At 37.8% G+C, this 25,305-nt stretch overlaps 1 protein-coding gene across 3 annotated transcripts; it reads right to left on the reverse strand.

Annotated features, from left to right (window-relative positions):
* Positions 1 to 81: 81 nt before the first annotated feature.
* Positions 82 to 25,080, reverse strand: LOC142984026 (solute carrier family 12 member 9). Of its 3 annotated transcripts, none has more exons than XM_076131330.1 (20): positions 24,896 to 25,080; positions 23,205 to 23,339; positions 18,345 to 18,467; positions 16,426 to 16,560; positions 15,465 to 15,599; positions 14,725 to 14,927; positions 14,095 to 14,302; positions 13,337 to 13,516; positions 12,461 to 12,550; positions 11,822 to 12,023; positions 9,669 to 9,870; positions 9,016 to 9,147; positions 8,546 to 8,653; positions 7,861 to 8,009; positions 6,966 to 7,157; positions 6,373 to 6,569; positions 5,795 to 5,916; positions 5,297 to 5,391; positions 4,727 to 4,856; positions 82 to 4,388 (listed from the first exon to the last, which is right to left on the reverse strand). In XM_076131330.1, exons 2-20 carry the CDS (start codon positions 23,323 to 23,325, stop codon positions 4,308 to 4,310), a joined length of 2,805 nt encoding a protein of 934 aa, XP_075987445.1. In that variant the 5' UTR covers positions 23,326 to 23,339; positions 24,896 to 25,080; the 3' UTR covers positions 82 to 4,307. The 3 variants fall into 3 exon arrangements, with proteins under 3 accessions (XP_075987445.1, XP_075987443.1, XP_075987446.1); XM_076131328.1 differs by having other exon boundaries at positions 5,795 to 5,919; XM_076131331.1 differs by lacking the exons at positions 23,205 to 23,339; positions 24,896 to 25,080 and adding an exon at positions 22,569 to 22,626 and having other exon boundaries at positions 5,795 to 5,919.
* Between the last annotated feature and the right edge of the window lie 225 nt (positions 25,081 to 25,305).

Below are 25,305 nucleotides of genomic sequence, written 5' to 3' on the forward strand. Positions count from 1 at the left end.
TTTTCAATTTGTAAAGTTTAGGTCCCCTGACCCTCAGGCCAATTTTAGGATTTTAGGATTTGAGTTCATAAAAATATACAGTTTAAAAATATATCATGATTTATTGTCATATCACATGTTGATTTACAAAATACTGTTTATTAAAATTACACTTATATTTACGGGCAGTTTCACACTTGGCGTTTTCAGACATTCATTATCATGGGCTACTTTTTACAATACATTCGGGGTATTACAAACGTACAAACTATGGCATATCATTTTATTTGCTCTCTCGCTCGCACTTACACATTGTCACATTCCTATGATTCTTCTGATTATGACGTAGTTTGCAAGTTTGTTTTGACTCGAGTATACTACGACGTACGATAAGTATATAGCACGTTGGGCGTTGCCATGGCAACGTATACATCGTGCAAATTGAACGTATACGTCGAAAAATGCCAAGTGCGAAACCTCAAACTTGTAATACATAGACATTTATTATTATTTAATACAAAATAATTTGGTGCTTTACTTTGTGTGGTGCACTTATATTAATATCATAATAATTTCACGATTAAATATAATTTACAGAATTCTTAAAGTTATCTTAATGAAAGGAAGAGGGTAGATAAATAAATGAATATTGAAAAAATGCTGTTTTCGGATTTTATCGTATTATATTATTTGATATGTATATTTAATGTTACGTAAATTATGTGAGTTAAATGAAAATATTGCGACAAAATCCGAAAACGGTATTCTATTAAAAATGAGCAGTATTAGCGTGGACCATTAGGAATCAATAATTTATTGAAATTTTTAACTAATATAAATACAACAGATAGATTTCGAGAGCATACCAATATATCTACTTAAGGGATTTTCAAGAAATTTAGACAAAAAGACAAAATGATACATTAAAGTTTAAGATATCATTAATTAGGATAAGCTCTATATAACCGAGACGCCATAGCCCCCTTTACACACACACTCTATCGCGCATGAAACAACAATCGCGCGTGAAAGGAGAAAGGAAAGACCACGCGCCGCGCTCATCTGTCAAGCCCGCGAAGAAAATCGCGAGCGAAGACCGCGCTGCTTTCCCGCGCGTAATCTTTTACGCTCCTAAGAACGTGCGATAGAGTGTGTGTGTAAAGGCGACTATTGTCGTTGATATGGTTAAATTTATTGAATGAATGAATGAAATGTTAAAAAATATATTGTTGTAAATGTAACAAGCAAATGGTTTCCTGTGGCCGGACGCCGAATAACAATAGCCAGAAGAGCTATTGTGTATCTCATAGACATCTTTTTGATAGCCACTACGCAATATTTCGACAGTCTATTTCGTATAGTTATATTTTCAATAGATTGTCAATTAACTAATTTAATACAAAAGTCTAAACAAATAATAATGTCCTATAAATATTCATAATAATCAATATGTCATTTAAAAAATAATGGTAAACATTTATATCATAACAAGAAACTTATCAAATAAAAAATATAGAGAAGACATAAGATATTTCGCGTATTTAGAATGCCTGTGTTTATAATAACAAAACAGCACACAAGTAGGTACAGTCAGCTTCAAAAGTAGCTGATCATACTCAATCTTTTAAAACCCTATATGCTTAAGTGTGCACATTAATCCATGGAAAAAACATTTGCCATTGTTTGAAATGTTTAATTCTAACTCATTCTACCTGATTTTGATCAGTTATTTATTAAAGTTACGTAACACAGAGGTTTGAAAATATGAAGTTGTTAAGCTACTTTTGGAGCTGTACTTATATCGAGTAACTTCCGGATAAGTGCCGGTTAGCGTAACAAGTTGTCATCTCATCTGTCAGTTGCACGGAATAACTAACACAAGAGGAAAGGGCATGTCATACTATTTCATTAAAGATGGGTCGCGCCAAACTCAGCTGACATTTAGACAACGCACACTGAAATATGAAAAGGAGTAAACGACTATTACAAATTAAAATGACCAGCCATATTTCAATGGCATTAGAGTCGTATTTAGCCCTAATACTTTGTGCTTTATGTCGGAATTCTATCTACGTGCTTTTAGTGTCATCTCTTAGGTTAGTACTAGGGTATGTATAGCTACACATACTTCATATGGCACGCGCGCCACGCCCACTTTCCCCTTTCTATTGTGTTAGTTATTCCGTAGATACGATATCTAGCACTTATCCGTGAGTCGAGAAACTTAACATAGTCCCTCTACGTTTCAAGTAATAATTCGAAACATTGAGAGTCAAAATTATACAATGGAGTAAATAAGTAAATTAAACTAATATCAATCTTATTGTCTACGAAATAAGGCTTTTACTTATTTAACATATAACATATGGTATATCAAGTCTTGTTTCTATGGAGGTAGGCAGAGAAAAAAGAAACGCCATAGATAACCTCTTACCGGTCATTTCAGTTATCCATACCACCGGACTTTGAAAATAAGAGAAAACAGATTGCACCTTTGTATTGTACATACATTTGGACAGTATAAACAAACTGTCCACCAAATATCTGCTAGAACAGTATTTTTCATGTGTGTGTTTGTTGCAATCATATAGGATGTATGAAAGTGAATGAAGCAAAAGAAGTTTGTAGAAATAAAGTGGGGCCCTTTAGTTTCCACCTACCCTCATTTTAACAAGCTGTCATAAGATGGAAATGAGACCGTATCATAACATTATACTAGAATACTTGTTCAACGAATATAAAATTACGTTTTATGTGTTTTGGTTAAATTAACCGTAATAATATGTGCGCAGTACAGCAGTATATTTGTCGAGCAACAAAAATCTTGTTGTTATACGTTTACGCTAGGGACAAATGTCCCACGACATACATGTTGTCGAGGGCCTACTATGATTCGTGAAAACATAATCTCGTAAAATATTGAAAGTGTTCGTTATTAACCTTTCTCCATTCCATTTTGACAAGGAGCAGGCAGTATTGGATAAGCATGCCGACATTTTATACCGCATAGAATAGGGTAGTTGCCTACCAGTCAAATCAACTCTTTATGAAATGTCAAAAAACACATTCTAGTATAGAAATAAGACGTAGTGACGTCACTATGTCATATTTTCGTTGATATCAAATGAGTGTCTAATAATACGTTTCAGTCTGTAATTATTACAATTTTAACATTAGTTACGAAAGAAACGAAATTTTCGTTTATAGCAAGGCGCATAAAATATCAGTGCGATTTATAATAGTAGCGAGGAAAGCATGTCGAACAAAGTCCAATAAAGTCACACGACCCTACGTCGCCGGCGACATTATGACGTGGAACATTTGTCCTCCACTTTATTTAGTTAATCTTGCGACCACGTTTTCTTTGCTGCCCTGTGGCGCATAGGTAGTGCCTGTGCGGGTCCCGGGTTTACATCCCGGAAATATCAAAGGTTTTTTAAAGGACAATTTTGCTAAATAATGTTGAAAAACATTGCATTTTTTTATGTTAAGTGACTAAATATATTTAATTCCTATATTAGAGAAAGTTGTTTGACAATTTTCTCAAAAAATTAGCTATCATTGAGTATAAAATTGGTCCAATATTTTATCTACATAAGTTTATAATATTATATGTACAAAATCTACAATTGCATTTTTATCTAAAAAAAAGACCTTATGTCTTGGAGACTTTTACAAACATACAAACAAATGTACAATCAGATCGATAAAAAAAGTGGGTAAGACTATGTGTGAATCGAAGACGCAACCTCCAAGCGCAGAGGAAGCTGTGTCCTCCTTAACCACCGTGCTATAGTGGGCTCTATTATTGCATGTTTTAAATAAACATAAACTTTGATATAATATTATATACTTACGCAGTTTTACGTCATAATTAGAGATCTAATACTGCCAATAATAACTTGCTGACATACACAGCGCGTGCCGGTCGGTAAACGATCAGTAGGTTAAGCAAACCCTGGTGCGGTAATTTCATAGATGGGTGACCGCATAGTGATATTTAAGGCCGTGCTTTGGACGGCACGAAAATTGGCCGTCCTGGAGTCAATTAAGTTAACAGTCGTTAAGCCACGTCAAAGGCCTTCGGGCGGCTTGAACAACTTCGACAATAGGTTGACCACTAACCATACGATAAGAAAGAAAGAAATATAAGCCGGAAAACACATCTGGATAAATATTGGTTAGTTTAACAAGTGAAATATCGCCAGTTTATAAATTTGCAGTCATTATCTAGCGGGTACGTTACCTGACACTTATTCGTAACCTGCCTGCAAGTATTAAAGGCAGTATAATTATTATAAATTTTCATAATGTCCATAATATTTAATTTAAAGTGATGTCGAAGTGACAGACTTGAGTCCCCGCACCAATATCGTCGGCGGGAGGTCTTTCGTGAATTCATCTAGTACCTGTAAGGGAAAATATATTATTTCATAACTTTATGTAATACTTAAACGTAGACGGAGGTATATAACCGATATTTATTGCTATGGGAAACTTTACCGAACTCCGGCCTTTTACTTTGATAACACTATTAGCCCACTTTGCCCGACCCGCGGGGCGAAACTAAGCGAAATTTGAGTCAGGCTAAAAAGCTGTGCCGGACGTTTTCTCTCAAGAAATTCTGAGTGCTTGCTCCTTGCTTGAATTATGAAGTTGAGGTTGTATTGTGGACTTCCGTGGCTTCGAAATTTGTTTTTATTTTCAACAAGAACAACTCTTGCACTAAGAATTTAAGTAATGTTACCTTTAGATAATGTTCGCAGACGGTATCGTCAGCTGGCGTGTTGTTCCGCGACAGTGTGGGCGGCGCGGGGAGCTGCACGAACGTCACTGCCGTCGCCTCTGAGCTACGCTGCTTGATGATATTGTTTGCTCTGTAACGTACACGTGTTTTATAAGCAAAAGACTTTATTAAACTTGCTACTGCTATGGATAGACTTCGGACAAAGAGTTTGTTTTTTTTGTTTTTTGTTATTTTTTTCTTTAACAACTCCCGCTCTAAGAATTGTTCTTGTGTCGCGGGGACTTTTACAAACATACAAACAACGGACACGAAGCACAACCAGACCCGAAACAATTATTTGTGGATCGCACAAATAATTGCTCCGTGTGGGAATCGAACCCACGACCTCCCGACGTTCTGGTATCGGCGTGGCGACCTAAACCACTGCTCCACGGAGGCAATCAAGTTTAGTAAGTATAGTCCAATAAGATAAGTGGATTATGCGTAAATCTGAACAGGTGGAATGAATATTGTTGTAAATTAAATATTATAATTTGGGCTGGGAATTGAATAGATAAAATATGTACATACATTTGTAAATAACTTAGCGGTACACGTTGATATTTGTCGTTATTATCTTCTATTGCGTTTCGGCTGTGGTCTTCCAGTTTCGGCCAGTCTTTCACCTGAAAATATATGCATAATTATAAAAAAGTAAGAGAAATTAAAAGCTCGACTGAACCCACCACGCGCAGCGCCACGTAAATTTAATCAATTAATGTCCCACTGTTGGGCAAGGGTTTCCGTAATTAGGGAGGGATTAGGCCTTGAGTCCACTCCACTGACCAATTGCGGGTTGGGAACTTTGCATACCTTCAAGGACCGGTCTAAAGAACTTCACCTTTGGAACAACTATAATTATTTCTAATACACACATAACATCAAAAAGTCATTGGTGTATTGCTTCGGGTTCGAACTGCAACCACTTGGATCAACTTACTTACTACTCGGCTATCACAGCGTCAAACGTGTAATTATTTCTAATACTCACTATAAAATCAAGTAGCAAATTATTTAACGTATACTTACAATATGCGTTGTAGCGTTAATTCTGAGCAATTTCAACAGTTTGTCTAGTCGTTCCTCTAACGGTCTGCCGGCCGCCAAGGACTCCAGCGCGGAATGTTCACCAACGGTTACTGTTCTACCTGCTTCTGAAACCAAATGTTATTTATTTATTTGTCATTCTACGCCCACTGCGGGCATGGAATGGAGGAGTTGACTAAAATACTCAACAGGCATGTATGTTGTTGCAGCATTCTTAAGTTTATTTTAGTCTTACATCGACGGAGGCGTACGATATGTAAAGCGTACGAACACACACGATGCTCCATGGGACACTATGGCAAAGCGACACTGACGTATGAGACAGATGTTTTTCCGTAATACGAAACTAACGTACGCGCTCGATTAAGTCTAGCAGTTAGGCAAACCACATACGTTTTCATGCCCGAGAACTCTTTTAGTGAATTGGCCACAAATTGGCTGATAATAATAATGTTCTTCTGGCCAACATTCGGTCACATTTGTTCCATTTAGAAATAGATCAAACGACCCACAAACTCAGTGGTATAAGCACGATGACCAGTATAACTTCTATCACATACCGTGTATAGTAGTAGGATCAGCAGCGGGCACAGCGACCGCATGTAACCGCAGTCTCAAGTGCTGCCAACCGCGCGACGACCGCACGACCGCGGCGAGCTGCAGCGCGAACAGACCGCGGACCGTGAACGGCTCCTCGCAACATGGGGATAGCAGTTCTACTAGCCATACGTCTATGTATTTCAGGGAGGGGGATTTGCTGGAAATAACATTAAAATATTTTAAATATTTACACATAGCTCTCCGTCTTTTTAGTTTTTCGCCATTACTCCAAAAGCGATTGATCAGAATCTGTCTCACTATTATTTTTATGATGTTTTTTAAATTATTTCTCAATCGTATTTTCTGTGTTCTTAATAGTGATCCGGAGTTTGGTAACGTGTCCGGGAAATGAGAAAAGGTTCATCCAATATGACATTGGACTACAGGGTTAATGGCGAAACGTGGTTTTATAGACCGTTGATGTAGCCAGCTATGGTCTAGGAGACCACAGACGACCACCAGGAGGGTCTAATGGACCATGGGTTTCGAGGACGACGGGTCAATAAGACCTTCTAGTAGGAACTACTCTACAAACAGTAAATAAATATCTTACCGTTCCACAGCAGCCATATCCAGCAGATGAAAGTGTCGACACAAACACACGTTCTTGTTCACGCAGAGTACATCGGACACCACGCGCACGTACTCCGCGCCACTGATCCTGGGGTCTAGGGGACCACGGATGGGGAATATCACCTCGCCTGACTCCAGGTCGAACTGATCCGTTTTGTATGGTGATACTGGACTGGAAATAATAATAGCATTTATTAGGATTTTATCTGTTAGACGTGTTACTGTTATAGATTAATATGCGATTGATGCGACGAGTAATATGCGATATCACACATCAGCCAAGCTCTGACTAGAAGACTACGGTCTAGGAGACCGCGGTGTAGGGGACCTCGGCCTAAAGGTCGTAGATTGGCAGACCATTGACAAGGGGGCCTGGACATAGGGGAACACATTCTAGGAGATCTCGGCCTAGGGGAACTCAGTGGATGGGACCACAGGTCTGGGGGACCGCGGGCTTGGGGACCTCGGACTAGTAGACTACGGTCAAGGGGACCACGACATAGCGGACCTCGGCCTAGGGCTCCTCAGATAGGGGACCTGGCCATAGGGGACCACAGGTCTGGGGGATCTATGTCTAGGGGACCTCGGTTTTGAGGCAGAAGTCTGTGTAACATCGGTGTAGGGGACCACAGGTCTGGGGGATCACGCGTCTAGGAGACCACTGGTCTATGGACCCCGGGTCAAGGGGACCACGAATCTAGGGGGCCACAGATCTGGGGAACCACGAATCTAGGAGGCCATAGTTCTGGGGGACCACTCTCAAGTGGACCTCGATCTAGGGGGCCACGGTCATGTGGACCACGGTCTAGGGAATGACAGATCTACTGGACCACCGAATCTATCGAAATATAATAGTAGGTACTTCATAAACTTACTCTCTAAACAAATCTATGGGTGGAGCCTTATCCCTGAAGCCTAGTAGCACGGTGTCAGGCTTCATAGCACCGAGCCCCGCCAGCCGGGACAACTGCGCAGCACCGCTACGAACACTGCTTGATAATGACAGTTCTACGAACGCCTTCACCTGGTACATAAATAATCATTAATGTTCATATCATTTATCGTATGGTGGTGAACCTAGTGTCAAAGTTTAAGCTGCCTGAAACCATTTGACATGGCTTAACGACTTTTAATTGATAACAGCCGGGACCGACTTTTTACGTTCCCTCCGAAACACGTTTACACTGGTTCACTGGGCATTCACTGAGAATTTCTTAAGAGAAAAGCTAAATAATATTATCTGTAGCCCGGGATTCGACCCAAGACCTATAACTCGACTGTCTATTACTATCGACTACCGACAAACGGCTAGTCATCGAAGAATTTTGTATCAAAATCTGATCAGCGCCTCTGACGGGCGACGTAGAAACTATTTTGGCAGTACATTCTAAATGTCAAAATTTCGATACTGACTGTATAGAATCGCGCTACTGTGCGTGACAGTATCATACACTATCGACCACGCAGAGACAATCAAAGCTACGTCTACATTTTAGCTAGCCACTTTCCCTTATATTCCGGGAAGAGACTCATGCCCAGCAGTAGGATAGTATTACTTACCTTAAGATGATCGATCAACTTGAGCCAGTACTTATGTTCGGCAGCTAGCGGGTCACCTGTGCCGTCTAATTCTCCTATCCTTACATGCCCTAGCACGAACAATCCTCCCTGAAAAGAAGTCAAACGTTTATAAAAACCGTACACATATTATAAAAACTGGCCAAGTGCGAGTTGGACTCGCGCACGAAGGGTTCCACACCAAAAACATACGAAAAAGAACATATTTGTCGTTTTAGCGGCAACGGAAATACATCATTTGCGAAAATTTCGGCTTAGTAGTAGGGTTCATTTTTTACCTTTTAGGTAAGGAAACCTAAATATGTACTTCACCACATCTATCTTTCGAGGAAAATTTTCAAATATTATACAGATTTGCAATTTTCTCAAGATGTTTGGAACGTGACTAAAACGACTTGAAACTTACATGAAACTACACTTATTTATTGCAAATAAAATTTTATTGTGCTTACCTTTTTCTGGTCATTAACAAAGTCAATAAGAGGCGCTGATTGTCTTGGAGACGCGACGAGTAGCAGCATCTGTGGTCGCCAGAACTTCACGTGTTCCCGCCTTGGGTCCAGCAGGAGAAGGTATTTGCGGACCTGAGGAATTATCATCATTTATTCCTTTAATCAAGTTATTCAAGCCAATTTGAAATGGTTACAGACTGTTGACAGTAAAATGCCGTGACTGATTTTACCATGCCTTTCAAGGTTCGCTCAACCTAAATACCACTTAGTGGCCACTCATCTTCAGAATGTCCGAGTCAATGATAGCTTAACCCACTGATGATTAACGGATTGATGAGCGCAGTTGGTTATAAAGATCTCTATCCGTACTAGTATCATAAATGCGTCATCTGTATTTCTAGCTGTAATTAAAGAAAAAAAGGCCCCAGGGCCTGAAATACAGCATGAAACGTAGAGCGCAACGCAGAATTTCGACTACCCGCAATTTTATACAAATAGTTACACCAGGATGGTTCCCAACAATAGGGTGGAATTATTCATATTCTAGCTGACTGTAAAATGAGATATCACAATCAAGGATCGGGAGACAGTTCACTCTTTCAGGTCTCTCGACCATGGATGGTGATATCTCCATCATCAGGTGGAGGGTATACCTGGTGGAAGATGAGCGCCTGGCTGAGACTGCCCCACTTGGGGTCCGCGGCGGCGGGCGACAGCAGGTGCAGCGCCACGACCAGCGAGCCGCACGCCAGCCCCGCACCACAAGCGTACAAGGTTCGAAGCCCGAACATTAACGACGCGCAGCCCACGAACCCGGCCAGTGACGTCACCCAGGAGAAGTGCTTGAATGATGGCCTGGAACAAGCAAACATTTGAGTATTATTTTAAACTAGCTTTTTCCCGTGAATTCGTCCGCGTGGTTTGTGACTTAGGCCAGAATTTTCATACCAACTTTCATCCCCTATTTTATCCCCTTGGGGGTAGAATGAGTCACACCAGCACATCAAAATATGACTATTAAACATACTGCATTTAATTTGTGTACTTATGCTGATAATAATAGTTTTTGTTTTATCAAAATCGGATCAAAATTACCGAAGTTACAGCGTTATAAAGTTTCACTGCTTTTTTAAATTTGCGTTGCTTCGCTCGCTATGCGCTGACGTCACGATGCAACAGACACGCTTGTTCGACTGCGGGTGATGCGGAGTTTTGATTTGAAAAGTGATTTGCATTTAATATCTGAAGATTCTGAGTATGTGTATGGGTTATAAATTTAATCATCGTGTTTTTTGTAAAATAAGATATCCTCGATCTCGATCGCCACGCACACAATCATCAACTAGACCCAGGTAAAGAAAGTTGAACTCGTATACTACTAATAATATTTTTGTGTGTAGTTAACAATAAAATTGAAAGTTTGTTAGAACTGGCATTACAAATAATGAGTGTTACGTACCTACCAAATGTAAATTTGGAAAACATAGTTTTAAAATAAATTTAAAAAAAAAAAAGTTGTCACCCCTGCCTCTGCCTTTAGTCAGGTTGATGGCTATCATATGAACGCATGAATCTACTCTGTAGGTAGGTAGTCTTATATGATTGGGTGTGTAATGAGAACTTTAAACTAAAATTTTAATTTTTGATATTATTAGATTTAATAAACATGGGTTCTTTTTTCAAAACAAAAAACCAACGCCGACTCAACCGCCGCGCTCGGCTCGCCGCCGCCTGTGAGGTCATTGAACTGCTTATTAAATAGTATCAACTGTTAGGTAGAAGTTCATTGCTAGGTATGTATGAACATGATATGGCATCTTGATCTTGAGGAAGTGTTCAAAAGGCAATAAACTTCTATTTAACATTTGCGCTTGACAGTATCAGAACCGGGCTTTAAGTTTTAGATTAGGTGTCTTTTGCAAAAATATAAAACAGTTTACATGGTACAGAAAAAAACAATTTTTGGGGTGTTTTTTCACTGGAGTTAGTACACATAGGAACAATACAATATTTTCTAACCATTTTGTTTGTCCACTATAAGCAAAACAAATTATTTAAAGCGAAACCGCGAGAGCGCAACGAGCCTATGTAGGTATCGGCAAGTACTGACGAAATAGCAGTGTCACGAGATGACGTCACACGTCCGTGCGGCCGGTTCGCCGGAGTTTGGCGCGAAGGCCATACTTTGACGTTTAATATCTCGGTCATTTTTGAAGATACGGAAAAAATAAAAACAGATTTTTTATCCTTGAAGTACCTAGTTTTTAAATATGCTCATAACAAAAATCATTGGTGTGACTCATTGATCAAAATCATTACTTTACTAACATTGTTCATTGAATATGATAGTTCAAAATTTGTGATGAAAAGTAAATATTTTTTGATTCTAAACAAATTGTGCGTACCACCAAAAAGATACTCTTTTCCCCGGGCAATCTATGCGCGCGGACGAAATCGTGGGATGAAGCTAGTATCATCACGGATTTTGACAAAATTCAACACCCAGATAGTTTATAAACTACATCTTTATACACATATAATTCTTCTGTAAGTGTGTATGTCACTGAACTTCTCTTAAACGACTGGACCGATTCTGATGAAATTTTTTGTGTGTGTTCAAGGAGATCTGAGAATGGTTTAGATTCACAATTTTGTCCGCTGGACAATGTTTTTTTAATTAATTTTTAATTTATTAGTAACGTGTAGACAGGACAACGTCTGTCGGGTCCGCTAGATAATTTATAAACTACATTTCACCCTAAAAAAAATCTATCGACTCATACAAAATCACAAGCAGGAATCTTACCTAAAATTAGGTGCAGAAGCGAGATCCAAACCCAGACAGGCCAGGTTGATAGCCAGATAACTTGTCATGAAGAGCACGGAGTTGACCTGGGCTATGGCATTGAGGGAATCGGCCATAATGCCCACCTGCACGAGTAACCATGACGCTAGTACCGCCATCACAGGGTTCCCGGAGCGAGATACCATCGGTCGCAGGAGGAAACCTGGGAAATGCACAATAAAAAAAAATACTTACTTGTTTTTTTTATGGATATAGTTTTTTGATCACGTTATAATGTTTTACTGAGTCTGAGAGTTACTAGATCAATCAATATTGATCAATCAATGGCTAATTCTGGTCTGAGTGGTAGCGTGTGTTACTTACGCTACTAAACACTTTGTCTCAGATTCTGTTCCCGTAATTTGTAATTTCTTTCAATGTTATTTTAATAAAAAATATTATTTTTAAAGGGAAAACGACGTCATTTTATCCATTTTTAAGTAGTTGCAATACTAACTCAGAGATTCGTTACGCACATCATATATGGCAACAATGTAAATAACAAAAGCGAAACATGACCGTGTATTTTTTTTAATATAACGGGTGCTTAACCAGCCTGAAATAATAAAGAGAAAAACGGCTTGGTAAATGGATACTCACCGAATATATTATCCTTAGCTAAAGCTTCCAGCACTCTTGAAGCACCGATTAAGTTTGAGAGACCGGCAGAGAAAGTAGCCATCAACATACCTGGGAACAAAATATTATAGAACATTTAATTTAAAGCGAACACAAGGAAAGTTACTTAGTACATACTTGTTATTTATTTAGACTGCCTTTGCAGCGCAAATAATGGCACTCTGGGTTAGTATATAGGATCGGAACAAATAGTATTTCTTAATTTTCAAAGATGCGGTGCAACAGGCTCAAGTTTGAGTTCTGGGACAAACCATGGAAATATTCTGGATATTTGTCAAGCAAATTTGACTTCTGTGCTCATACAGCATATCAAGACTAATCGCGTTATAAGGAAGGTATTGTTTCTTTTTATTGTACACATACGTACTTCGACACTATACAAACCCATGCACACTTGCGAATTGAAAATGTTAGCTAGTGTTATATATAAACAAATATGTGCTACTTTAGTGTCAGTTCATAACAGGCGGAACATACGTGGCTTATAATCGGTCGCGTAACGCTAGAATAGAATGTATAGAAAAACACTCGACCGTTCACACTCAACTGATGATATGTACAACGTTCGTTCCATTTCCGTCGGTCGATATGCGGTAATAGAATACTACCTTATAGTTGCATATAGACAATTAAATTGGCCACTTGATATCCTTTTGCATTTAAAGGATACACCCGATATCGACATTAGATTTTTGGGTCTTGCTCTGAAGCCTCCCAAATAGTAAGAAAAGCGACGCATTTTCCGTTTGATATGAACTGATACATTTGACCTATAATACGCTCGGCGCGTCATCCGTCCGATGTCAGCAAATCCTAAGTTAGTAATATTATACGTACCGACAGCAATGAACGGCGGCCACACGTTGATAGGCAGCAGGTACACGTAGTTGTTCTGCAGCAGACCGCGCGTGCAGGACGCGGCGGTCAGCACGCTGAGCGCCACGTACGACACGCACGTGAACAGCAGCGCCGCCAGCGTGCCCAGCGGGATGCTGCGGGACGGGTTCTTTAACTCGCCTGGGGAGAAACGAATATTACTGTTTGTAGTCATCTTGTAAATGCGAAAAACAGTCTGTATGCTTAGCTTTAAAAGAAAATTGAACCTGTTTTGGATAAAATTACGTACATGTATAGTTTAAAATTTTATCTATAGAATAATATTTATTAAAAAATGAGCTAAATATAAATTCTTTTTTATAATATGTCAGTGATGTTTTTAAAAACAGTGCAGAGGACTCTTAACCGGCGATTCTGTTTGCGAAGATGTATAGCAGAGCATGTATTCTTTCGCGAAAACATGTTGTCAATGGATGTCTACTTCATTTGGAAAACCTGACAATATTTGGAAGTTTGGGCAGCAGTGGCGATGTGGGTTATTGGCGTAGAAATCTGGGATACAAGTATAATTGAAACAGGACTACGAATGAAGAAATAATACCGCTGCGACTCAGCACGATAATCGCCTATAAAATAATAGGCTCGAAACCCAGCCAAGAGATGTTGCCTGAGCTTTTTCTGTCAAATTCTTTGTGATTGCCTAAAATCAGGAGGACCTTAGTGTCAAATGTTATCTAGGAGGTAAAAAATTGACTTACCACTCATATTAGCTCCAGCCATGACTCCAGTCAACCCAGTGAACAGCACTCCGAAGACAGAGGCGAAGTCGACCAGCTGCCCATCAGCGGTAGTGTAGTCCCTCCCATACTGAGGGTACAGGTTCTCATACAGCGTGGCGGAACTGAGACCCGTGTAGTTGAAGGTTGTTGACGCGTTCATTAGCTGGTTCGTGTCCGGTTTGGGTATCTGAAAATATATAAAAATAGCTTGTTAATGTCCCACTGATCGGCAAGAGTCTCCTTACAAATGATTGTGAAAATAAGTTGGTAAGCCTAAAACTTCCGTGCTGATCAAATTCTCCAAAAAAGCAGTGTAAAGAGAAAAAAAGCCTTTAGCTGTTAAATGTTACAGACAGATAAACTTCTTCATTTACATATACAAAAATGAATAATTAGTCTTTAAATACAAATAAAACTCTTTCGTTACTGAGTGACTAACTAACTGACTGATGGACAACGCACAATCAAAACTACTGAGCAAAACTTGCAATTTGATATGAAGATTCCTTAGGAAGTGTACAGGAGAACTACTACAGATTTTGTTAATTCCACCCAAAAGAGGGTGAAAGACGCAGGTATGGAACGCTAGTAAGACATAAGAAACCTTACCTCTTGAGGAGCCGTCACAAAAAAGCTGATGAAGGCACTACTCAGACAGACCAGCATGGTGACCCATATGGCCAGGCTGGTCCTCGCGAACAGCGACGCGCCGGCCAGGGACACGCCCAGACCGATCGCGTTGAGGATCGACCGGTACAGGAAGCGGTACCACCAGCCGTCTGGGATTCCCGGGTTCGAACCTACTAGGTAACCTGGAAGTAAAGTAAATATGGGTTAGATACTAGTCGATAGAACTTTGGTCGCGTGGAAAGCTTTTTTTTGTTTGAAATGTATTGATGCTATTGTATTATTAATGCGATGCAGGCACTTATAATACAATAGTGCTGTCACTCGAACTACAAGTTTTATCAGAGTCGACGTAGTTTTAACGTGATCGAGCAACAAACATTGAACTCTCTTCTCAAATAACGCTACATAAGACAGGTCAGGTGCATAACCGACAATTAGGACAATTCACCAAGTGAATTCACACAGCGCCACAAAAGTAGTTACATCAATTCTGTGCTTAGCACAGCGTACACCTGAGCTGTAGCCCTTTGTAACACATAAATGTACTGACTAGCTAGACTTCAAGGTACGTTTATTTTTATGTGTAACAAAAATAAATGGTTTAACCCCCGTTTCCGAGGTACAGGTAAAATGACTGAATGAATAGATAAACTATCGCTAAATGTACCTCAGAATTCGGGCATAAATGGTTTAAATATCAATAGTTATGGAATACTCACCATTAGGTCCGAAGTTCTCTACCAGTGCTTCAGTACATGCTGATATACATAACGCAGAAGACACCACGTTGGCGAAGAAGAATAGAGTTCCCACCGCACCACCGAACTCGGGACCTAACGTTCTACTTATCATAACTGAATATTTGTTAAGGTTATCATAATGTTGTTGGTAAATGGCCAAATAATACAAACAAAACACTTAAATCATCAAAATTATCTAAATATACATAACTCAACAGTGACTGATTGACTTACAAAGTGATCTATCATCGAACGGCCCAAACCTCTGGACGGATCAAGCTGAATATTGGCATGCAGGTAGATGTTATGACGTAGGCATCCGCTAAGAAAAGATTTTGATCAATTTTACCGCCAAGGCAATAAAATAATGGATGAGAGTTTACATGAAAATTCAGTCCTAAGTCACAAACCACGCGGAAGAAGTCGCACGCAAAAGGTAGTCAATAATATAATGATAAAATTTAACCCATTAATGTCCCACTTTAGGCATGCAAGGTTTCCTCACGATGTTTTCCTTCACCGTTGGAGCACGTGATAACTATTTCTAATACACACATAACTTCGAAAAGTCATTGGTGTGTTGCCTCGGGTTCGAACCTGCGAACACTTGCGTGGGAGGTGTCAGCTTTTACCACTCGCCTATCACTGCTTGTCAATAATATAAATGCGAAAATCTGTCTGTATGTCATAAGCTTCTAGGAGTACACCACTGAATCGATCATGACGGAATTTAGCATGAATGTAGTTAAACTAATTAAGGTGCCTATGATTACCCTCAGCCGGCATCAGATTCGGGGTAATGCCAAATCGAACTCTTAAATACCAAACTAGCGTATGATTGAACGCTAAACAGTTTTTGAAGCCTAGTCTTCCGTCCAAGAAGTGACCTTTGCCCAGCAGTGGGACAGTATTTCTATGTATTTCTTAAGATAAAGGATACAATAAACTCCGCCACCTTCGACCGCGCCGTTAGTAGATATAGCACAGATTGAAGACACGGTGAACACCACTATGAGGTACGCCAGCGCGAACTGGCCGAGAGTCACAAGCAAACCCGCGTTGCCGACTAGGTAACCTGAAACAAACACAAAACCCTATTTTATATACTTCAAATAATACTTTTCTATAGTACTATATATACTATATAGACTGCCTCCGTGGCGCAGTGGTTTAGGTCACCACGCCGATAACACTGTATCGGGAGATCGTGGGTTCGATTCCCACACGGAGCAATTATTTGTGTGATCCACAAATTATTGTTTCGGGTCTGGTTGTGCTTTGTGTCCGTTGTTTGTATGTTTGTAAAAGTCCCCGCGACACAAGAGCAATTCTTAGTGCGGGAGTTGTCTTTTTAAAAAAAGAAAACAAAGATAGTTCAACAACTTAGTAGAGAGAATTGTATGCAAGTTTCGGAGCCGAGAAGATAATTCAGATTTAAGACCATCAGTGATCCACAGGCTTATTTAGGTGTCTGTTGCCTGTTTGATACAGTTACTTAATTCTTATGGATAAATCGTGCACGCTAAGGCTCTCTACTAACTTGTCTATGTAAAAAAATTCACACGGTCAAAGTTAGACCCCTTATTTTGGCCGCTAAGGAGTAAATTTTTGAAAAATAATAGCATTATAGACAAACAGACTGTCAGACTTTAAATTTTGTACTAGAGACAAAATATAGTATGGATAAATATTTTTTAAGCGACTTCATTTTGGATATAGGTCAGATACGCCCCCCAATTTCAAAGGTTATCATATCAAATGATATTAATCATTCAATCAACGCAAACAGTTTAGATTTTCTCGAGTTTTTATCCTTAATTCACCGGTTTTTTTATATAAAACAGCTGAAATATGGTAATGCAAATCTTATTAGTTATGATCCCTAACACTATGCTACTCCGAGTTTTCTGTATAAACGCAAGTTAAACCGTAGCTCGTACATAATAGGAAAATATGCTTAAATTATTATTGCCTTATAAGTAATACAAAAACATATTGTTTGACAGACATATTACTCTTAAAACATGACATCACTCAACCTTGCGTAACGAGTGGGTCAGACAAGTGATAAACTAAATACCTAATGTACTAAGAACATAATACAGTGAATTATTCAGTTAAAATTAAATATTATTAGCGGACCCGACAGACGTTGTCCTGTCTACACGTTACTAATAAATTAAAAATTAATTAAAAAGCATTGTCCAGCGGACAAAATTGTGAATCTAAACCATTCTCAGATCTCCTTGAACACACACAAAAAAAATTCATCAAAATCGGTCCAGTCGTTTAAGAGAAATTCAATGACATACACACTTACAGAAGAATTATATATATAAAGATATTGACATCGTATTAAATATTATATTGGCATCGGTCTAAACTGCCTCTACAGTCTGTACGGCAGTGTATACTCATCAAGAGGTCTTGGATTCGATTTCAGTTATAAATTAATTCTCTATTTCTTTAATGGTAAACTAAAACATGTATGGATGTCAATAATAATGTTTGCAGGGACTGTAGCAAGTGGCATATTTTGTCTCTTTCTACCTCCATAGAAAAGAGCGTTATTCATGTTTGTATGTATGAATAAACATCATCAGCGGGGTGATTTTTACATTCGATACTATTGAATAGCAATTGGTAAATTTTACACAAGTAATAATTAAATTGCGATTTTCGGTTGTCTAAGATCAATAATATTAGACAATAAGGTCTTCAGTATTTTTCTGATGTTGCGTTGATAACGCAAGTCAAAAGTTTTAAGGTAAAATGCGTGTTCGCGTTAATTCCCGTATTCTATTATTCATTAAACATGCAACGCGAGAGTTTAAAAGTTATGTAAGTGAATAGTGTTACCCATTCGTATGAAGACGAGTGCGCTGAACATGGACAGCACCACGGGACAGAACACTCCGGCGAAGGTGCCCACCTTCTTGATGCCGGGCCGCTCCGTCCTGAACTCGCCGAACTCCACATATCCTGCAAACACATACTTATCTATACTAATATTATAAAGCTGAAGAGTTTGTTTGTTTGATTGATTGATTGATTGATTGATTGTTTGTTTGTTTGTTTGTTTGTTTGAACGCGCTAATCTCAGTGACTACTGGTCCGATGTTAGATAGTCCATTTATCGAGGAAGGTTATGGACCAAGATCCCAGAGCTGCCAGACCTACGTGATTTTAGCAAAGCTGAAATTTTGAGGATTGTTAGTATAAAGGGTCTGTTAAGAGGTATGCACATCCACTACCTTGAAAGCGGGGCCGTTTCTGAGGTAGCGCGGAGTGAAGGTGCGTAAAAAACGACCCAACCTACGTTATAGTAGCAAAGTTGGTTTTCAGATATGTTATTAATGATATTATGTAGAATTAAAATTGACTATTGCCAGACCGTTTCCCGGGGCCATTACTTCTGCCAGACGCCTTAAATGTTGTTAAAAAATGAGGTCAACTACGTCATAGTAGCAAGCCTAAATTTTATATATGTTATTAAAGGTACAATTTTAAGACCCCCTGTATGCGGACAGACCATTCCGCAGGGCCCTTTGTCCCCTAGACGCCATTAAACTTTCCCTATGAGTGCGAGAGTAAGAGCATTATTCATACGCATAAATGAAAAACAATTGAATTAAAAAAATAAAAATTGAAAAATTATTGAATACTAACTGACCCGCGCATCTTTGCTTGCGTCACTTAAGAGAGATAGGTCAAAATGTTACATAAACGGGTTATGTAACATTTTTCACTGGTACTCTGCTCCTATTGGTCGTAGCGTGATGATATATAGCTTATAGCTTTTCTCAATAAATAGGCTATCCAACAGTAAAATATTTTTTTATTCGCACCAGTAGTTCCTGAGATTAGCGCGTTCACACAAACAAACAAACTTCTCAGCTTTATAAAATTAGTATAGATTAAAAGTACTTGGAATGTTTAGGTATCTTCCTAAACATTCCAAGTACTTTTAATCCGGGAACATTATATAACTCGCAGATAAATTTTTGAATTACATCAAATATATTTTGTTCCTTCGCTTTATCAATAGATAATTCAACTTCTCCGAATTGAACAAAAGCTTCTTGATATTCTGGCGATTTCTTCAAAATTTTAAATGGTCTGAGCTGAATTGATTTAGATGCTGCACGGCTACAACTTTTCATTAACACGTATACAGTCGGCGATGTGAATGAGAAATTCCACCGGCAAAATGTTAAAAAATTCGACGCAAGTAATTTACCTCCTTGTAAATCTGAATTGCTTCAACAATTTCGACGAGCAAATTATATTGCGGGTGTCTGGAGTAATGCTCATATAAAGCGTCCTAGCATTTTAAGCCCAGCAAATAAAGGGTGGGTTCTAAAGGATAACCATTATCATTTTAAGTGGTTTGATGGTGACCAATTGCCAAGTTTCGTAAGCGAATCACTTGAAAACGAATTAGGTATTTTATTTTAACTTTAAATTATTTCAATATACCTACTTGTAATTGTTTTCAACATCATTACCTACATTTTTTTTTACAGAGAATTCAAGTAACAATGAAGACGATGGTGGAGATGATTTAAATATTCAATTTGATGAGGGAAGTAAGAGCTCAGATAATGATGATGATGATGAATGACTACAATTTTTATTTCATAATTTTTGTGAATAGTGTAAACCATATCTATTTTTAAAATAATTCCCAAAATAATGTTACTTATCTTCCTAAACACTCCAAGTACTTTTAATCTATACTAATTTTATAAAGCTGAGAAGTTTGTTTGTTTGTGTGAACGCGCTAATCTCAGGAACTACTGGTGCGAATAAAAAAATATTTTACTGTTGGATAGCCTATTTATTGAAAAAAGCTATAAGCTATATATCATCACGCTACGACCAATAGGAGCAGAGTACCAGTGAAAAATGTTACATAACCCGTTTATGTAACATTTTGACCTATCTCTCTTAAGTGACGCAAGCAAAGATGCGCGGGTCAGCTAGTATTCAATAATTTTTCAATTTTTATTTTTTTAATTCAATTGTTTTTCATTTATGCGTATGAATAATGCTCTTACTCTCGCACTCATAGGGAAAGTTTAATGGCGTCTAGGGGACAAAGGGCCCTGCGGAATGGTCTGTCCGCATACAGGGGGTCTTAAAATTGTACCTTTAATAACATATATAAAATTTAGGCTTGCTACTATGACGTAGTTGACCTCATTTTTTAACAACATTTAAGGCGTCTGGCAGAAGTAATGGCCCCGGGAAACGGTCTGGCAATAGTCAATTTTAATTCTACATAATATCATTAATAACATATCTGAAAACCAACTTTGCTACTATGACGTAGTTTGGGTCGTTTTTTAAGCACCTTCACTCCGCGCTACCTCAGAAACGGCCCCGCTTTCAAGGTAGTGGATGTGCATACCTCTTAACAGACCCTTTATACTAACAATCCTCAAAATTTCAGCTTTGCTAAAATCACGTAGGTCTGGCAGCTCTGGGATCTTACTCTATTATAGGCTATATATCATCACGCTACTACCAATAGGACCAGAGTACCAGTGAAAAATGTTACAAAAACGGGGAAAATTTTGACCCATTCTCTATTATGTGACGCAAGCGAAGTTGCGCGGGTCAGCTAGTTTTATATAAAATACCCAAACGTAATCTATACTAATATTATAAAGCTGAAGAGTTTGTTTGTTTGTTTGAACGCGCTAATCTCATTTATTGAGGGCATGCAAAGTCCCCAACCCGCACTTGGCCAGCGTGGTGGACTCAAGGCCTAACCCCTCCCTCATTACGGGAGGAGACCCTTGCCCAGCAGTGGGACATTAATGGGTTAAATTTATTATTTATTTATTAATCAGGAACTACTGGTCCGATTGAAAAAAATATTTTAGTGTTACATAGTCTATTTATCGAGGAAGGTTATAGGCTATATATCATCACGCTACGACCAAAAGGAGCAGAGTACCAGAAGAAAATGTTACAAAAACGGGGAAAATTATGACCTATTCTCTTTTATGTGACGCAAGCGAAGTTGCGCGGGTCAGCTAGTACAAGATATAAAGATACACTTAAAACTTGATTCTTTAAAATCGGTCAAGTTGTCTGCCACTGCCAAATTAGTTCCTACGACGCCCGCTAGAGGCGCTGATCAGGTATTCACACAAAATTTCTCGATAGCCGGTTGTCGGTAGTTGATAGTGGTAGAGAATCGCGCTACTCTTTTTGTGATCTGACAAGTAAAGCATGCAACTTGTCTCGTCTAGGTTAGATCGCGAAGTCTTTGGTTCGATTAATTTTCATGAAAATTTAATCAGCGTCCCATTCTTTTTTGCAAGAACTAAGAAATGTAAGAGTAAATGTTTTGAGTAACAAGTTTGGTTAGCTTTCATACCGCGGCCAAATCAAAGTGATTAACGCATAATAACATTGATAAGTCATTGCAGGGTAGCATAAAATGATAGTCATGTAACGCGAAAGTGCACAAGTTATCAGCTTCATTGGGTTTTTCTCTTCAGATTTTCCAAATAAAGGAAATCCTGGCATGTGACTCAATGCCAAAAACTCCAAACAAGATTGACAACATGTTTATTGTTTACTTCTGCTAAAACAACCGAAACGTAAAATGAAAAATCGGGGCATTGTCCAAGTAGATAAAAACAAATATTTTGGAGTTTTTTTATCAGCATCGAATTCACAGAATTAGCGATTTCTTAGTCTTCTGCCATCTCTTATTACGTGATCACATTAAATTGTGTTTCGTATAAATCATCGTCACTATATTATCACTAACACATAATATTAAACAAAGTTATGAACGCGATTACTCATATACTACTGCACTGTTTTTATTGCAATTTTCAGTAACAGATAACTCGACTCATGAAAAATGTTTCGGTGTACAATTCTTTTCGATTTTGTATAAACTGGCCAAAATACAATCATAATTTCAATAATCGAAGAAAAAAATACAGCACTCCGATTGGGGACCATGTTTAAAGATATAGAAAAGAATCTCACGACCATCGGGCTCCGATTTTAGACAGAACAAAGTCAACCACAGTTTTAACAAAAAGCTAACTTCACCTTTATAAGATTTCTCACTCATCGCACGTTTAAACCACAATGCAGTGGTTTTGTCACTGGCAGATAAAGAAATATTGACTTGCACAATCTATGCAGTGTCCGTGACCGACGACCTTCAGTGCCAAAACAATTAGAGTACGCGGTAGTTTCTTAAACATTTTCGTGTAAATACCCCTTTATCGTAGATTTATAATATTATCTGCCATAGTGACTGCTGATCACGGGGTTTGGGATGGATTTGTGGGTCGGCCAAAGTATTTACTGTTATTGTCATTTCAGGCACATTACCATGCTCCTACTACTATTGTGAATAATCTAATATAAATTATATGAATTAAAATAATAAATTAATTAATCAATTCAAAAATAGACTAGACAAATATTTGTTTAATGAATTTATATATGATTACATCAAAGTGAATTACCAGGATACAGGCATTAACAAGTTGTATACAACTGCATGCCTGCTAATAAATAAATGGAATTAGAAAAAACTATAGCACTTTGTTCAACTCGGGAACCGACCTTGGAATCTCGCGTTTAGCAGATGGATATACTACTGAAGACACTTAAAAAAAATTTCAGTAATGAAAAGTACATAATATTTCAGTTATTAAATATAATATGGATCCTTACCTTCACCAGGTGGTCTACTGATAGGTACTCGGCTGCTGAACCTCATCCTCAGTTTGTGCATAACACCTGTACTCCCGGAGCTGTTCACGCTCGGAGACAGGGGGTCCAAGGTCTCAGCCATGGCTGGCTTTGTCACTGAAACAACATATACACAAATAATACAAAATAATTATCTCATGCTTCTACTGTATAGAAATACATCTTGACGAAACCTTTCATGCCTAAAACCTTTAATGCTTTTCTTGAGGGAATGCAAAGTCTGCACTGGCATGCACTTGGCCAGTGTGGTGCCCTTTTACAAAAGACTCTTTACTAAGATTAATAGTAGTAAAACAATCTTGTTACCAATGCAATGAGTTTGAAAAACCGATCCAAAATGATATTGAGATTTTTATATATTATTATCTTACAGCTTAAATCTAAATATAATGCTATAAGTATACTCAAGTAATATAATAGTGTTTATAATTTTTTCCTTTTGACATGTTAAAATAACCGAACAGATTTTGACATACTATTATTACAAATTATATCCTTGGAAATGAAACAGTTATATGGCTTTTTCTAACTTTCTTATTCAAATAGAATGTATAAATATATAAATAATGTGTATATGAACAGAACATTATATGTCTTAGTAACATAATATTTATATTGTTTTAAAATAAAATTACTCATAACGACTAGTTATAAATAGACACAGGAAATAATTGCAACAGACAAGGAGCCTTGAAATAACAATGCAAACTTATAATTACCTACTCACTTAAATTAAAATCTACCATTCAAACTGACTCTACAAAATCACGAAATGTCTATCATACAAACATACATATTGTTGTTTAAGTTCTAGCCATTTTTAGCAACTTTTCAGGAAAAACATATTTCAATTTCGTCTTTCGATTCTCTAGCCAATAACATCAAAATGCCAAAACTGCAATAAAATTACTTATAAGGTAATAGAATTTAAATGACAATATATACATACATACATAGTTCACCCTTTTCCCAAAAGGTAGGCAGAGACCAAAGAATGCCACTTGGTATGATCCTTACAAACTTCCCTGCCTCATTCATATCCATTCATCTTGTCATATCATAATGTATTATATATCCATTATGTATTTTTATTTCACAGATAATGGTGAACAATATTGATGACTAATGACTAACAAACAGATAAAGCATGAAAGGGGAATAACCACCTCCAAAAAATGTTAAACTAAGCCATTTTGTATTCAAATGGTTGTTAAATTGTCTATTTAAATAGTTATGTATTTAGAAGTATATAAGTATGTTTATCAGATATATGGTTATCATTGTACAAGCTTTTAGTTTGGTATTAAATGACTCTGTGTGAGCTGTCTAATTATATTTATTTATTTAAATAACATTACAAACATAACTTATACTTATCTAGTGTAACATTACAAGACTTAATTAGCAAAATCTGTGCGCTAGATATCTAATATGACCTAATTATTCTACAATGACATCAGCAATACCGAAATTTGAATATATTTTAGTGTTTTACGACAAAAATCACGAATTTGAGTCGATTTTCGTAAATCTAACAGTGTTTTACATGTTGACCAAGTGTGGGAGTTACGTTCGATAATAGTACGATTAGATAGACTCTAAATAGACCTCTATTGTTCGTGTTTAACAAACAAAACAAAAAGATTACGCACCTTAGTTTTTGTAGTCTTAAAAACACTAGTTTTCTTACGTCAATTGACTATCTAAGTAAATGATACACTTCATAACATCGTTACGTGTCTTTACTGTTTGTTTTCTTGCTCAGAAACACACAAATTCATTAATATGCGATTATAATTTCTCTGCACACAAGCCGAACCGAAACTAACTGGCACGACAACTGTCAGTCGCGTCAATGTCATTAGTGTCATCTTAAAATTTTTGATTACGTTTCGTTACCTCTAAAATAATTTGTTTTTGTCTTGTGTCTAGCGCTTTTTCTACAGCAAGTACCAGTAGGCTATATTCAGTGTTTAAGAATTTTATTAATATAAAGTTTGTAAAAAAAATATATTAAAAAAAAAAAAATTGAGAACAAGCTTACTTTGACTTTTGTTGTGGT

Source organism: Anticarsia gemmatalis, chromosome 25, assembly GCF_050436995.1.
Source record: "Anticarsia gemmatalis isolate Benzon Research Colony breed Stoneville strain chromosome 25, ilAntGemm2 primary, whole genome shotgun sequence".
NCBI classification, from domain to species: Eukaryota; Metazoa; Arthropoda; class Insecta; order Lepidoptera; family Erebidae; genus Anticarsia; species Anticarsia gemmatalis.